General features: G+C 45.1%; 1 protein-coding gene across 3 annotated transcripts in view; it reads right to left on the minus strand.

Moving 5' to 3' along the window:
* The window catches only part of sun2 (Sad1 and UNC84 domain containing 2), an 82280-nt gene that overhangs the window by 18201 nt on the left and 46351 nt on the right, over nucleotides 1-17728 (minus strand). For all 3 annotated transcript variants that reach the window (XM_078237540.1, XM_078237542.1, XM_078237541.1), the window contains 7 exons: nucleotides 16853-16986; nucleotides 8079-8315; nucleotides 7606-7683; nucleotides 6115-6158; nucleotides 4080-4242; nucleotides 1697-1936; nucleotides 1147-1231 (listed from right to left, as the gene is read on the minus strand). In XM_078237540.1, the coding sequence (XP_078093666.1) occupies nucleotides 1147-1231; nucleotides 1697-1936; nucleotides 4080-4242; nucleotides 6115-6158; nucleotides 7606-7683; nucleotides 8079-8315; nucleotides 16853-16986 (981 nt within the window). The remainder of the gene's footprint in view (nucleotides 1-1146; nucleotides 1232-1696; nucleotides 1937-4079; nucleotides 4243-6114; nucleotides 6159-7605; nucleotides 7684-8078; nucleotides 8316-16852; nucleotides 16987-17728) is intronic.

Raw genomic sequence — 17728 nt, forward strand, 5'->3', positions numbered from 1 at the left:
TCATTGCTCACTTTCTGATCCCGTGGAGGATGTCTATTCATTGCGGGCACTCACAGATTGATGAAACGCTGTGACATTGCGATGTAAATGTCCAACCTGCCTCCTTAAACATGTATCAGTAAGCCTGTGCTAGTCATGGAACTGGTGGAAACATCATCAGGCAGCGAGCTACATTCCTAGAATGTTTCTTGGGAAGATGGAAGATTTGGCATCCATGAATTAGGGTTGCTTTGCAATTGTCATAGAAGTCATAGAAACCCTACAGTGCAGAAGGAGGCCATTCGGCACATCGAGTCTGCACCGACCACAATCCCACCCAGGCCCTACCCCCATATCCCTACATATTTACCCGCTAATCCCTCTAACCTACGCATCTCAAGACTCTAAGGGGCAATTTTTAGCATGGCCAATCAACCTAACCCGCACCACATCTTTGGACTATTTGCAATTGTACAAGAAAAATTCCTAAATTTTAATTAAGCATAAACATATTGCTGGTTGATGCAAGAGTATGTGTTCAGCCAGTCCATACCATTACACTTACCGGGTACATTTATTACATCTGCGCCAATGACTGTCTAACTTTCAACATGAAAGTCATCTACTGCATAACTTTATTCAGATGTACAACTGTCCTCAAAGGATGCATTAATCTGATTTGAAGATAGAGGGCACCCTTTTTATACCTCCTTCAATATTATGTACAGAATTCTCTTGGTAAATGGAGCACATCCTCTCTTCTTTATCCAGGGCTCAGGCAACTTATGCAAGGTAGTGAATTGCAACATTGATAGCTAGTAACTTGCACTGTTGCATTGGTTAATGGCGCTTCAAGGCACAGCAGCAGTTCCTTAAATCTGCTGCTGGTACTTGGCCTAAGAGAGATCAATTATTTAAATATGTGAACCTGGGCAACTCTCATGGGATCTGCATCATGTAGGTTTGATACAAGGTGTGTTTTAGTACTTTCAAATACATTGCCCTCACACCCTGATTGGAAGGAAAATCAGCAATTTGATCCTTTCTACAAGGTAGTCAAAGAGAAAACACATACATTCTGGTGCACTACACTATACTCAGAAGACCAGTTTAAACTGCAGACTCTGAATTTGAAGCATTTGGGTACAGATTACGTCTGATATTTACCAGCAGACTCCAGGGCATAATCCACCATTCCTATCTGATCGGCACTGTACAGCTTCAAGGCTCGTTGCACAATATTCTCAACTTCCTGTGAACACAAAGGGGAAATGCAATATTACTGTGGTTTAAATGTGAAGTTGGTATAACGCACAGCCCTCCCCCCATGTACACTGAGGCAAGGAACAGGTTGCTAGCAGGCAACATTTCCTCTTTATGATCCTTTGACCTCACTACCTGTGATCGATAAGGCCGATTAGAAAATGGATAGGAATTGTGGGGAACTGCCAAATACTTTTCACTAGAGTGTGACACTAGAGCAAGGAAGAATTAAAACTCAGAAATAAATGTTTAAAATACACTGGGTTGAAACTATCTCTTTTATTGCTTAGATATATTACTGCAGGCAGTTTCCACCATACTAATCTGCTCACTGCACTGCACTGCCCACTCTATTGCACAAGACAGAACGGATAAGAGTTCCAGGTTGCTGTTAGTGCGCTGCCCAAGATTCATAAACGCAGTTTTGCTCACCTAGAAATGCTTTCTACTTTACCTCTGTAATTCCGGCTCCGGCTAACGCGGCTCTGACAGTGGCTGCGTTCTGCTCTGCTGTTTGGCCATAATTCTGTGAAAGATTGGCTAGGATCTTTCTCTCCAGGTCGTGAAGGAGGGCCTCCAGGTCCTTTCGATTTACAAACTGTGATATCAGTGCTTGCTCTGAAGAAACAGCAGTGCTGTCCTGTGATGAACCAAAGAGCAGTTTGTGGACCGATTTGAGCACTTCTGCATCCACCTAAATGTAAAACAAAACAAGTAATGAAGGGTCCAATGTTTTCTTTGTAAATGAAGCAAACTCCACAGACTATGGAACCTGTACAAACATTTTAATATTTTTAACCATACTCTTTTATCTTTTAGGGTTCATTTATGCAGCATACCTGGCCTGACACTCTGGGAGGGACACAAGAGAAACTGGGGGTTGAATGGAAGGGTGGCTGGACCATTATCCCAACTCAAGTTTCACTGGAGTATCAGTGAGATCTGGATTATGGAATCACACATCTTAATATAGTGAAGTTAGCCAAGTTGGAACTACTGATTATCCCAAATCTTCCAATTCTCTTTCAAACTTTTCATAGAATCCCTAGTGCAGAAAAAGGCCATTTGGCCCATCGAGTCTTTACCAACAACAACCCACCCAGGCCCTATCCCTGTAATCCACGTATTTACCCTGACACTAAGGGGTAATTTAGCATGGCCAATCCACCTAACCTGCACAGCTTTTCCATCTCATTAGTCATCAATTTTTCCTTTACTGTAGTCAGATAATCTCCCAACTCTGTTGAAACAATCACAACACCTTAAATTTTAAGTTCTCATTCTTGTTTTCAAATCCCTTCATGGCCTTCCCCCTCCCTATCTCTATAACCTCCTCCAACAACCTGTCCATCATCAGACACAAGTCAGGAAGGTGATGGAATCCTCTCCACTTGCCTAGATGAGTGCAGCTCCAACAGCACTCAAGCTTGACACTATCCAGGATAAAGCAGCCTGCTTGATTGCCAACCCTTCCACAAATATTCACTCCCTCCACCACCGACGAACATTGGCATGTGTACCATTTACAAGATGCACTGCAAGAACTCACAAGGTTCGTTAGTCAACATCTTCCAAACTCACGACCACCACCATCTAGAAGGGCAAGAACATCAGATAAGTGGGAACACCACCTTCTGGAGGTTCCCCTCCAAGTCACTCATCTTCCTGACTTTGAGATATATCATTGCTCTTTCATTGTTGCTGGGTCAAAATCCTAAATTCCCTACTTAACAGCACTGTACCTATACCTCAAGCACTGCAGCAGTTCAAGAAGGCAGCTCACCACCACCTTCTCAAGGGCAACTAGAGATGGGTAATAAATACTGACCTGGCCAGATTCGCCACGTCCCGTAAACAAAAAAAAAGATATCTGTGCTATTCCAACTTTGCCCTCTTGCACATTGCCATATTTAATCGCTACAACATTGGCAGCTGTGCCTTCAAATGCCAAAATCCTAAGCTGTGGAATTTCCTTCCCAAACCTCTCTGCCTCTCTCTGCTCCTTTAAGCACACCTATTTGTTTGACTAAGCTTTTGGTCATTGCCCTAATATCTCATGCGGATTGGTCTCTAATTTTGTTTGAAAAATTCCCTGAAAAGCACCGTGGGATGTTTTGCAACATGAAAGGTGTTATATAAATACAAGTTCTTACTGCTGCTTGCCCTCTTATTTCCCTGGGTGGAATTTTTCAATTGTTTTCAAAGTATTGTCTTGAGCAGAAAAAGTGGAGGCCATCCTGCCAACTGCCTTGCTGAGTTTTCCCACCGTATTTAGAAAAAGAAATGGAAGAGCCCACCATACCACCAACCACGGTTCCCCATGGTTCAAATGGGACGCCCATCTGAAAAAAAAATAAAAGCAGAACCCTCCTGGTGGGTTCTGTTCGCCAGTTCTCTATTTGTCAAAACCTGTATAAACCCTGCCGATGTGAGGCTGTGGGGGAAATCCCTACATGGCGGTTGATCCAGCAGGGAGGCCCGCTAAGTGGATGTTACTGTATGTTAATGGGCTTCCCGACCTTTTATGGCAGGAACCTCATCATGTCTTGGCGGGGGGGCAGGGACAGTCTCAATCGGAAATCTCACCAGCGTAGAAGCCGTTTTGGGCCTCCCTTTGGATTCTCTATCCCCTCTGGCCTTCCCGGTCGTCGAAAACAGGGGTGGAAAATCCCCCCATGTTTAGCCCATTCTTAAACTCACAGATTCCTGTAGCACACCATAACATTGCACACTTTAACCGTTTTGACGAGGCTGCTATCTCTAATCGGGAATGGACTCTAAACATGGTTTTGATCTGTTCCTGTATAACAATAGCAGTGGCTCTCTGGATGACTCACGTTGTCCTTCACATTTTCAATCCTGCTGCTCAGTGTTTCCACGTTTGATGCCATGTTCCTTTGCGCAGTGCGCATTTCCATCAACTCAAGCTGGGTTTGGCCGAGCTGCTCTTCCAGTTGGTTCAGTGCAGACAGGAGTGTTTTCTGCTCATCAGTCACGGTGCTGAGAACAAAGGGAAGAAACTATCAGTGAACACAATGGGTGGAATTTTACAACCTCATCGTGCCCGTTTTGCGGCAGGAAAATGTAATAAAATAGGGTAATGCGACTATTGGGAATGGCACCCGTTTTCGCACCCATTCCCATTTTGCCACAAAAAAAAAATCGACATGATTGGGAGCCCGCCCAAGACTGGCAAAACATCAATTTGCATTCATCACCATGTCATTAGCGAGTTTCACTCACAATCGTCCCAGCTCACCTGCCTTAACCACCTCGTTCACTACAGACGATCGGTCAGGAAAACACCTTCTCTATAGTTTCCTCCGGGTGCTCCGGTTTCCTCCCACAGTCCAAAGATGTGCGGGTTAGGTTGATTGGCCAGGTTTAAAAATTGCCCCTTAGAGTCCTGGGATGCGTAGGTTAGAGGGATTAGCGGGTGAATATGTGGGGATAGGGCCTGGGTGGGATTGTGGTCGGTGCAGACTCGATGGGCCGAATGGCCTCCTTCTGCACTGTAGGGTTTCTATGATTCTATGATAAAAGTCAGGTTCAGGCGCTTGATCAGTGAGGGTGAGCGAGGAGGTAAGTCTCCACGTTCAAACTGCTCCATGCTGCTCAGAGGGGGTTGTTTCATGGCGGCCATGTTGCGTTTTGGGGGAGATGGGGGGGGAGGCCTGAGAGTGTGTCGGGTGGGGGCTGCTGTTGATCACAGAGTCCAACCTCGGACTCTCAGCACGGACCTGGCTCTTTGGGGGGGGGGGGGTCTTTGATGTCCGTGGGGGGGGGGGGAGGCTGTATCTGCCCCGTGGGGGTTCTGTCAGCAGAGCTGGGTTTTTTCCCCCGGTTTTCCTGCGCAAGCGCAGTTTGTGGCTCCGATCTGAGTTACAGGTTGTCTGACGAATTAAGCCCCACCCATTGCCTCTAGTGGCTAGAAATGGTCTAGCACATATTTTCAAAGACCAAGTGCCTAAAATTGGGAATGAAAACTCGCCCAAAAAACAGATCAGCAACTCTCCTGTTTTGATGCCAGCTGGACACTTAGAAAAAGTCTTGTAAAACTTTGCCCAATAGGTTTAAAAGCCTGACAGAGGAGTGGTAGTATTATTATTCTTTAAATGGATTCTTAAAACATATCCAAAAAAAAAACTGCACTGCTTAGTGGATTGTCACCAGCTGGTATAATAGAGCCATCCAGGACCAGAGGACATAGGCGCAATTCCGGTTTTCTACCCAGCTGGCTTATCCCACTCGGGGCAGTGGTAGCACATTTCCTCAGTGTGCCTGAGGTAGAGAAGGGGGAAAAGTAGCCAATGATTCCTAGTGATATCGGACACCAGCCTCATACATTAAAACTCTTAACTGCTGGTGCCTGTGAAACTGTAACTTGGCAAGACTCAATGTCCTCAGGAGATGAAGAGGAAAGGAAACAAGGTGTATTCATGTGAGTTGACTCTTCAATTCTGCATGGGTGAAAGAACGCATCAAGCGAGTTGTTCAGTGAAGGACAATAAACTGCTTCATGTATCAGCCACTAAAGAACTCGCACATGGAGCTACCGCACTCACAAGCATTTTTCTGTTGGCATTGCTCCAGTTAGAGGAGAGATACTCAGCACAATTGGATGGAATAACAAACGACCAGCTGGACAGTACCAAGTTGTGATATTCCAATATAGAGTCAGTTGGAAAAGTACTTGCTCATCCGGCTACACTGTAGGTAGCATTTTTAAGTCAGCTCCTAACACTACAGCCAACAGCACAATACTGAACTCTAAATTAGTAACAGTCATCAGTCTGGCTATTTTGATGGGAAACATTTCTGTTTTACAGATACATGATAGAGAAACTATGCCACAGACCTCAGTTCCCATACCTTACAAAAGCAGATTTCACCTCCTTTATTTCTCTGGACATCTCCTGGAAAACAGGGGAAAATAAGAAAATGGGATTCAATTTAATTTGTTTGTGTGAATTCTCAGTTGCAGCTGCCCAGGCTTCACAGACCCTGCTGGTTTGCCATCTGTACAATCTTAGAGAAGACAGTCTTATTTTCAAGTTGAGTATCCAGAAACTTTAAAAGCAAACACCATGAATCTGGATTCCAAAGACCTTCTCATAGAAGGCCTTCTCCTGTTTCTTTAAGTATTGATGATGTGAACATTATTGTTGATGTTTTTAGTGTGTTTTCAGCAACACAATACATGAAGCACCAACGGCCCACACCTATCGATTTTTGGGTTTGACAAAAGGTGACAATGCTAGGTCACAGCCCCAAGCCTAAGCTCAGAACTGGACAGATCTTCACCCAGGTCTGGCCCAAGACCAGAATAATACAGGTGAACGCTAGGGCTAGCTTAAAGCTCAGTGCTGTATAGAGGCCAAAACATTTCATAAATTAGAATCATAGAATCCTGCAGAACAGGAGGAGCCCATTCGGCCCATCGAGTCTGCACCGACCACAATCCCACCCAGGCCCTATCCCCATAACCCCATGCATTTACCCTAGCTAGTCCTCCTGACACTAAGGGGCAATTTAGCATAGCCAATCCACCTAACCTGCACATGTTGGACTATGGGAGGAAACTGGAGCACCTGGAGGAAACCCACACAGACACAGGGAGAATGTGCAAACTCCACAGACATTGACCCAAGCCGGGAATCGAACCCGGGTCCCTGGCGTTGTGAGGCAGCAGTGCTAGCCACTGTGCCACCCATATTGTTATTGCATTTTTGTTGCCCTTCACCATCTTCACTTCCTCCCCTTGGTTGTGCGGCTGTTCTAAAGCCCCAAATACCTATCATTACCGCTTAACAAACAATAGGAACAATGAGGTCCAGTTCATGTACTTATAGACCCAAAGCATTCTACACTCACTGCATGTCATGTTTCACAGTACTTGCACATGATCACAACATTCTAACAGATGCAAATTCTAATCAGTGTTGACTTATTTAAATACAATCTGCTTCTAGCATTTCCTGAGGGAGCCTATTCCATAGATTGGCCTCAATATTAATAGAAAGGGTGCAGGGACATGCGGCTGCAAAGGGAAAATGCAGCAAGGGCAAGGACTTGGAACTGTCTGATCAAACAACATGGCCTCACTTAAATACATTGTTGCAGACTCCCACTCGATAGCTGGTCAGAATGACAGCCTTACTAGTGTCTAGGCAGGAGACTGCAGCCAAAGACCTGTTAGCAATATTTGACCCAAGATCCAATTGGGTTCAATAATGTCCCGATGACATTGCTGGACCCAATCTACAGTTTTAATAAAGGATTCAGCTTCCCCATTGTAGGTATCCTGTGCCTCTGCTCAATGCAGCAGATCAATACCTAACTCTACAAGTTTACAAAACCCACCTCTGTTTTGCCATTAAGTTTTTGAAGGAGTTCATCCATTCGGGCATCTTGTTGTTGCCGGACAGTGGCTATATCACTCTAGAGAAAGAGAAAGACAAAACATTACGTAGAATCTCCCCTTTTGTATAAATTAAGGTCTTTTCAGAACATTTACAAATGGTCTCTACCAGGCACCATGCTCAATTAATTAATTAAAAATTCTACTTGCTCCCATGTTTTGAACATGACCACACACGCACACATTATTAAATACCTACATCACTTTGCTGTGACTGTAGTCTATGGACTGACTGTGTGTCAAAGCTCAATAAATTTACATGCCAATGATGCTTTCAATGTGTGACAAGCACAAATAAGGCGCAGTGAGAAGCACTTGCTGGGCCAGCAAACACTAAATACATCATGCTAATGTTAGAAAACATCAGGGCCATGATACAGAAGATGTGTTGGTGAAGCTAAGAATTAAAACTCGCCTGAATCCTCAAGATTGAATCATCTGGCAGTTCATCGCTAACCACCCCCTGCTGTTGATGGACAAACTCTTGGAGAAGTTTGGTCACATCATCTCGTGTAAGTGGAGGTACGGCCGGGATATTCTCCCTTTCTGCTGCCGGCTGGACTCGCTGACTGGTTTCAGTATCTTGCTGTAACTGGGTACGAAAGTCTGAATCCAGCTGTGCCAACTGGTGTTCCATTCTCTGCACACGAGTCTGCAAAGCAAACAAATATTTTTAAAAAGAGTTCCATGCTGGATGTCAGCCTGATCTAATCCTTAATTATATATTATGTTTAAATTAATATTTCCTCTTTCTTCAATCTGCTGACTTACAAATACAAGATCAAGTACAAATACAAATTCAATGTTTTTAACTGTCTTTTTTACAAGGTAACCAGACTTCCAAAGGTCAAAACCAGGACACAATAAAGTATTATGATCCCAAATATGAGAATACTAACCAAGTAAGAAGTTTAACAACACCAGGTTAAAGTCCAACAGGTTTATTTGGTAGCAAAAGCCACACAAGCTTTCGAGGCTCTGAGCCCCTTCTTCAGGTGAGTGGGAATTCTGTTCACAAACAGAACTTATAAGACACAGACTCAATTTACATGAATAATGGTTGGAATGCGAATACTTACAACTAATCCAGTCTTTAAGAAACAAAACAATGGGAGTGGAGAGAGCATCAAGACAGGCTAAAAAGATGTGTATTGTCTCCAGACAAGACAGCCAGTGAAACTCTGCAGGTCCACGCAACTGTGGGAGTTACAAATAGTGTGACATAAATTCTGATTCTAGGATCGCATGATAAAGACTCAGGAGGAAAAAAGCAGAAATATTTATGTGAAATAGTGTGACATAAACCCAATATCCCGGTTGAGGCCGTCCTTGTGTGTGCGGAACCTGGCTATCAGTTTCTGCTCCGCGACTCTGCGCTGTCGTGTGTCGCGAAGGCCGCCTTGGAGAACGCTTACCCGAATATCAGAGGCCGAATGCCCGTGACCGCTGAAGTGCTCCCCAACAGGAAGAGAACAGTCTTGCCTGGTGATTGTCGAGCGGTGTCCATTCATCCGTTGTCGCAGCGTCTGCATAGTTTCCCCAATGTACCATGCCTCGGGACATCCTTTCTTGCAGCGTATCAGGTAGACAACGTTGGCCGAGTTGCAAGAGTATGTACCGTGTACCTGGTGGGTGGTGTTCTCACGTGAGATGATGGCATCTGTGTCGATGATCCGGCACGTCTTGCAGAGGTTGCTGTGGCAGGGTTGTGTGGTGTCTTGGTCACTGTTCTCCTGAAGGCTGGGTAGTTTGCTGCGGACAATGGTCTGTTTGAGGTTGTGCGGTTGTTTGAAGGCAAGAAGTGGGGGTGTGGGGATGGCCTTGGCGAGATGTTCGTCTTCATCAATGACATGTTGAAGGCTCCGGAGGAGATGCCGTAGCTTCTCCGCTCCGGGGAAGTACTGGACAACGAAGGGTACTCTGTCCACTGTGTCCCGTGTTTGTCTTCTGAGGAGGTCGGTGCGGTTTTTCGCTGTGGCGCGTTGGAACTGTTGATCAATGAGTCTTTATCATGCGATCCTAGAATCAGAATTTATGTCACACTATTTGTAACTCCCACAGTTGCGTGGACCTGCAGAGTTTCACTGGCTGTCTTGTCTGGAGACAATACACATCTTTTTAGCCTGTCTTGATGCTCTCTCCACTCCCATTGTTTTGTTTCTTAAAGACTGGATTAGTTGTAAGTATTCGCATTCCAACCATTATTCATGTAAATTGAGTCTGTGTCTTATAAGTTCTGTTTGTGAACAGAATTCCCACTCACCTGAAGAAGGGGCTCAGAGCCTCGAAAGCTTGTGTGGCTTTTGCTACCAAATAAACCTGTTGGACTTTAACCTGGTGTTGTTAAACTTCTTACTGTGTTTACCCCAGTCCAACGCCGGCATCTCCACATCAATACTAACCAAGCCAGGATCTTGTTAGGATCTGGCTTGATAGACCATAATCATTTTAAAAATATAATGCGTGGAAGAACCAAGGGTAAGGAAATACGCGGCAGGATTTCAAGATTAAATTGAAAGACTACAAACTTGAATAAAACAAAGACAAGCAAGAATGAAGGTCGATTGAGTCAATGAGATAATGATTCTAAATAATATGAGCCTCTACCTTAAACTCAATCCAACAGATTTTGCTTAGTTTAATCCTTTTTACTGTGGCTTTCACTCTGAGGATTTTAAACATAATCATTTTCTTCTGTCCTGTGGGCTGCACAGGTCACAGCTCAGGTCTGTGGTATATCCCTACCAATTTGACCTCCTGGTCCAAGTATAGGCATCATTGATGGGTCACACGCCATGATCCACCGAGCAGCACGGTAGCACAGTGGTTAACACTGCTATCTCACAGCCCCTGGGACCTGGTTTCAATTCCCGGCTTGGGTCACTGTCTGTGTCGAGTCTGCGCATTCTCCCTCTGTTCGTGTGGGTTTCCTCCGGAGCTCCGGTTTCCTCCCAAAGTCCTTAAGACTTGCTGGTTAGGTGCGTTGGCCGTGCTAAATTCTCCCTCAGTGTACCCGAACAGGCGACGGAGTGTGGCGACTCGGGGATTTTCACAGTAACTTCATTGCAGTGTTAATGCAAGCCTACATGTGACACTAATAAACTTAAAATATAGCATTTACTGTATAACTGAACTTCTCTTCACTTTACAGAGCTACCTGGTCCTTCTAATTCTATAAAACTCCCTCTTTTCCTTTTTAAACATACAGAACTGAGTTCTCTGGTTAAACAAAATAGATTGGGTGTCTACAGCTTCCAGGTCAATGTCTCTCACATTTCCTTCTTTTCTAAAAAAACAACTAGCTGTCCTTTTAGAGCACAGTTCCACCCTCAGCAATTTTCCCAAAAGCAACCTTAGGGCTTTCTTGCTTCTCAAAGCCTCTCAGCTGGGTCAAAAATTCAAGCATTGTTCGTAAACACACAGACATACTAAACCAAACTAGAAGTGCAGGGTAAGGAGCGCATGAAGAGACAAATGATTGCACGCAATTGAGACCAGGACTGAGTGTGTTGTAAATTAGGTTCATGTGGGAATTTGGTGCATGGGTGAAAGAGGTGCTTTAAGTAAAGTTTACTGCAACTCGTAAAGTGTTTTAAGGTTATTATTTAAATGATGATAGATTGGGAAATATTGATGTACAAAGGGAGCTACCCGTGTGTCCTTGTACACCAATCATTGAAAGCATGCATGTACAGCAAGCAGTTAGGAAGGCAAATGCCATTTTGGCCTTCATTGCAGGAGGACTTGAGTACAAGGACCAAGGATGTCTTACTACAGCTGTACAGGGCTTTGGTAAGACCACAGAGTATTGAGTGCAGTTTTGGTTTCCTTACCTAAGGAAGGATATACTTGTCATGGAGGGATTACAGTGAAGGCTCACCAGACTGATTCCTGGGATAGCAGGATTGTTATATGAGGAGAGATTGGGTCGAGTGGGCCTATATCCACTGGAATTTAGAAGGAGAGGGAATCCCATTAGAATGTATAAAATTCTGGCATCACTGAACAGACTGATGCAGGGATTATGGCTGGAGTTCTCTGACCTTGCATGCAGCTGGGATTCTCCAGTCCCACTGCTGTGCACAGAAGTTTGGCTAAGTGCCAAATTCTCCATTCCCGCTGGCAGCAGCAGCAGGGTGTGCAAGACTGGAGAACTCTGGCCAGTGTTTCCTCTGGCTGGGGGGCAGAGGTCTAGGACAAGGGGTCACAGTCTCAGGATACCAGGTCGGCCTTTTAGGACTGAGATGAGGAGAATCATCTTCACTCAGAGGGTGGTGAACCAGTGGAATTCTCTACCATTGAGGCAGTAGAGGACAAGAAATAAAGTATTTAAGAGGGAAATAGATAGATTTCTATACTCTAAAGGCACCATGGGGCATGGGGAGTATGGCATTGAGATAGTGGATCAGCCATGATAATATTGAATGGCTTCATCAATTACGTTACCTGTTAAGGTTAGAAATTGGGAAATATTTACTGATGATCACAGTGGTCAATATGTGTACACACAGCTCCTCAGAAAAGAAAGCTGTCCATGTCGCATGGAGGTAGACCTTAAGGATAGGAGGCCTTGATCTCCATTCTAAGTTATAGAAACATAGAACATTACAGCGCAGCACAGGCCCTTCGGCCCTCGATGTTGCGCCGACCAGTGGTACCAATCTAAAGCCCCTCTAATCTACACTATTCCAATATCATCCATATGTTTATCCAATAACCATTTGAATGCTCTTAATGTTGACGAGTCCACTACTGCTGCAGGCAGGGCATTCCACGCCCTTACTACTCTCTGAGTAAAGAACCTACCTCTGACATCTGTCCTATATCTCTCACCCCTCAATTTAAAGCTATGTCCCCTCGTGCTAGCCAACACCATCCAAGGAAAAAGGCTCTCACTATCCACCCTATCTAATCCTCTGATCATCTTGTATGCCTCTATTAAGTCACCTCTTAACCTTCTTCTCTCTAATGAAAACAACCTCAAGCCCCTCAGCCTTTCCTCATACGATTTTCCCACCATACCAGGCAACATCCTGGTAAATCTCCTCTGCACCCTTTCCAACACTTCCACATCTTTCCTATAATACGGCGACCAGAACTGTACGCAATACTCCAAATGCGGCCGCACCAGAGTTTTGTACAGTTGCAGCATGACCTCCTGGCTCCGAAACTCAATCCCTCGACCAATAAAAGCTAACACACCGTACGCCTTCTTAACAACCCTATCAACCTGGGTGCCAACTTTCAGGGATCTATGCACATGGACACCCAGATCCCTCTGTTCACCCACACTACCAAGTATCTTACCATTAGCCCAGTACTCTGTATTCCTGTTACTCCTTCCAAAGTGAATCACCTCACACTTTTCCGCATTAAACTCCATTTGCCACCTCTCAGCCCAGCTCTGCAGCTTATCTATGTCCCTCTGTAACCTGCCACTTCCCTCCGCACTGTCCACAACTCCACCGACTTTAGTGTCATCCGCAAATTTACTAATCCATCCTTCCACGCCCTCATCCAGGTCATTAATAAAAATGACAAACAGCAGTGGCCCCAAAACAGATCCTTGCGGTACACCACTAGTAACTGAACTCCAGGATGAATATTTCCCATCAACCACCACCCTTTGCTTTCTTACAGCTAGCCAATTCCTGATCCAAACTACTAAATCACCCTCAATCCCATGAGTCCGTATTTTCTGCAAAAGCTTACCATGGGGAACCTTATCAAACGCTTTGCTGAAATCCATATACACCACATCAACCGCTTTACCCTCATCCACCTCTTTGGTCACCTTCTCAAAGAACTCAATAAGGTTTGTGAGGCACGACCTACCCTTCACAAAACCATGCTGACTATCCCTAATCAAATTATTCCTTTCTAGGTGATTATAAATCCTATCTCTTATAATCCTTTCCAAAACTTTGCCCACAACAGAAGTAAGGCTCACCTGTCTATAATTACCAGGGTTGTCCCTACTCCCCTTCCTGAACAAGGGGACAACATTTGCTATCCTCCAGTCTTCTGGCACTGTTCCTGTAGACAATGACGACACAAAGATCAAAGCCAAAGGTTCTGCAATCTCCTCTCTAGCCTCCCAGAGAATCCTAGGATAAATCCCATCCGGCCCAGGGGACTTATCTATTTTTACCCTTTCCAGAATTGCTAACACCTCCTCCTTATGAACATCAATCCCATCCAGTCCAACAGCCTGCATCTCAGTACTCCCCTCAACAACACTGTCCCTCTCCAGTGTGAATACCGACGAAAAATATTCATTTAGTGCCTCTCCTATCTCTTCAGACTCCACGCACAACTTCCCACGTCTCATCTTAACATAAGTCTCCTTCTTCCTCTTCACAAGAGATTCAACCTCCTTAGTAAACCACGGTTCCCTCACACGTCTGCTTCCTCCCTGCCTGACAGGTACATATTTATCAAGGACGCGTAGTAGCTGTTCCTTGAACAAGTTCCACATTACAATTGTGCCCATCCCCTGCAGTTTCCTTCCCCAACCTATGCCAGCTAAATCTCGCCTAATCGCATCATAATTTCCTTTCCCCCAGCTATAACTCTTGCCCTTTGGTATATACCTATCCTTTTCCATTGCTAAAGTAAAAGTAATCGAATTGTGGTCACTGTCACCAAAGTGCTCACCTACCTCCAAATCTAACACCTGGCCTGGTTCATTACCCAGTACCAAATCCAATGTGGCCTCGCCTCTTGTTGGTCTATCTACATACTGCGTCAGGAAGCCTTCCTGCACACACTGGACAAAAACCGACCCCTCTAAAGTACTCGAACTATAGCTTTTCCAGTCAATATTTGTAAAGTTAAAGTCCCCCAGTACAACTGCCCTGTTACTTTCGCTCCTATCCAGAATCATCTTTGCAATCTTTTCCTCTACATCTCTGGAACTTTTCGGAGGTCTATAAAAAACTCCCAACAGGGTGACCTCTCCTTTCCTGTTTCTAACCTCAGCCCAAACTACCTCAGTAGACGAGTCCTCATCAAATGTCCTTTCTGCCACCGTAATACTGTCCTTGACTAACAATGCCACACCTCCCCCTCTTTTACCACCTTCCCTGCACTTACTGAAACATCTAAACCCCGGAACCTGCAACAACCATCCCTGTCCCTGCTCTATCCATGTCTCCGAGATGGCCACAACATCGAAATCCCAGGTACCAACCCATGCTGCAAGCTCACCCACCTTATTCCGGATGCTCCTGGTGTTGAAGTATACACACTTCAAACCGCCTTCCTGCCTGCCAGTACACTCCTGCGACTCTGAAACCTCATCCATGACCTCACTACTCTCAACCTCCTGTACACCGGAGCTACAATTCAGGTACCCACCCCCCTGCTGAATTAGTTTAAACCCTCCCGAAGAGCATTAGCAAATTTCGCCCCCAAGATATTGGTACCCCTCTGGTTCAAGTGCAGACCATCCTGTTTGTAGAGGTCCCACCTACCCCAGAAAGAGCCCCAATTGTCCAGGTATCTGAATCCCTCCCTCCTGCACCATCCCTGTAACCACGTGTTCAACTGCTCTCTCTCCCTATTCCTCTCCTCACTATCACGTGGCACAAGCCAGTTCCAAGCCATAGATCCCTGGCTTTTGGCTGCCCAATAATAGCCTTCCTCCTACTTGGTGGGCTGTTGATATAGGTACATAGACCATTGGATTCAAATGCCAAGGTCCTGGAATAGCTGCACCAATTTTAACCAATAACATCTTAAACAGGTAGAGGTGATGAGTGGGCGCATTCATTTTTATTCTGCTCAACCTTCCTGAAGATGAGTATAGGCTGGTCACTCCATTTGGTCACTCCAGGTCAGTGTATATGCTGACCAAAAGCAAGAAGTTTGTTACACAGGTCAATGATTTGAGCGTCAGGCTTTCTCCTAATATGTGAAGCTGGACCTGATCAGGAATTAGTTTGAAGATGGCCTGCACAGAGTATAATCTGCTCAGCATGTAGGCTAAGGATCAACCAAACTTTTCCCAATCAGCCAAACAGTCTGATTCTTAAGGAAAACACTGGCAATGAGGTAGTGGAATTAGTTACATAATGTAAGATGTCATCAGGTATAATGGAATTAAGTTCAGCTCCTCCAGCTGCTACACTGTGGATCATATAGCTATCAAAGGTCCTATTCAGAGTACAAAGAATTTGGGGATGAGGGACATCCTTCATGGTCCCTGTAGTGTGGTTGGCGAGGTGAGGGCAGGGAAGGGAGTGAGGATACGGAGGAGCTGAGGCTGGAAGAAGATGAGTTTGGAGTATAGAATTCTAATTCACTAGTGGAGAGAAGGGCGAGGGGTGAGAAGAGTGTTTTAAAATAGTTAAATGGTTTCTGGTATCCTCACAATTTTAAGCACTTCAGGGAATAAGGAAAGAAATGCTGATTAGGTTAGATGAAGACAGGGAGGCCCTTGTGCAACCTAAACACCAGAAGAAACTAGTTGGACTGAATGGTCTGCTTCTGTTCTCCAGATTTAATGTAAGTAGATGTAACTTCAGAAAGTGCTATCAAGTCCATTTGTCTTATATGCAACAAGGAAGAATGCTACTTAATCCAATCAAATGCCTTGTCCACTTTCAGGGTGAGTATTAGAACAGTGAGGATGCTGCTGCTACATTTGTGCACAACACTGAATAATAGATATCTCATGTTGCACTGAATGGTGGCTCGAAATGAAGTTTATTTGGACTAGGTAGCAACTATATCCACAATAGTGGTAGGGATCTAGAACAATCTGGAGCAGTAATAAAAGTCTGTAGGAGGCACATGGTGGGTGACGGTGTGAAGTTGTGAGTGGGTGGTCTTTGCTGTTTTACTATATTTGTGTAATTGAGGCTACCTTTAGTGCTGTTTATCTCCTTGTCGTCGGAAATGAGTTTCTTAAGTGCGGATCTCTGTTGGATAGTCATTGGTTCTAAGGCTTTCCCAGATCGCAAGCTGTTGGGATCTCCCAGTGCCCGTGTACCCAGGTTGGGACGAGTCTATCTTTAGGGATGAATAGAATCTAGGTTGAAACATTTGAACTTGCAGCCAAACTGCTGCACCAACATCAGCTATAGGACCTGCACGGATGGATACACAGGTTGGGGGAGGCAGAGACACCCCAGGAAGAGTAATGTTTTAGCCAAGTGCCCAGTGAGTGTGCATGCTCATCCTCACCTGTAGGGAGAGGTCCAAGGAAGGAGCAGCCAACTTCTCTGGCCAAGCTGACCATTTTGCAGCTTCTCTTTCCATTTTTGCAGGCACCTCAGCTCGAGACCGTGAGGTTCTGTGTGATATTAAGAGCCAAACACCTGCAGAAGGATGAAAACTCTGACTTAGTGACCAAAACAGATAAGATTACTATACATCACTGCCTTGAATATTCAGTATCAGACAGCAATGAACCAGTTCCTCTCAAGCTCTTCAAGCTGAGCCCTACAACCTGCCCTCTATTTAATCCAGTATCTCATTCTCCACCCTCTATATGCAAACCGCACTACTCTACCCTCTAACTTTATGTACCTCAATGCTTGTTTCCGCTATCCTTTATGTACTTGCTCCAGCACCCACATTCCACCCTTTATGTAGTCCAGTGTTTCATTGCCTACCTTCTATGTAACACATTTCCAGCCCTACCCTCGATGCACCCAGTGCCCACCCTCTAGCCTCTCCACCACATCAGTATCACACCCCATACTATATACATAGATCAGTGCCCCACCCCCATCCTTTGTATCCCAGTCCTCACATATTAACCTCTTACCCCAGTGCCCTGCCCTCCAGCCTCTTTTTATCCTGGTGTTTCACCCTCTAGTCTCTACATACCCAGGATCACCCTCTCCATCTACATACATAGCCCAAGGTCCCACCCCTCCCTCAATATACCCCAGCATCACATCCTGCCCTCTATATTCCCCAGTGCCAAGCTATGCTCTGACATGCTCCACTGCCCACCCCCTACCCTCTTCATAGCCCAGTGCCCCAGTTCTTAGCCTTTATGCACTCCAGTGCCCACCTTTCTATCATCTATAAGAATTATATAGCATTTTTCTA

This window comes from Mustelus asterias, chromosome 21 (genome assembly GCF_964213995.1).
Source record: "Mustelus asterias chromosome 21, sMusAst1.hap1.1, whole genome shotgun sequence".
Lineage (NCBI taxonomy): Eukaryota > Metazoa > Chordata > Chondrichthyes > Carcharhiniformes > Triakidae > Mustelus > Mustelus asterias.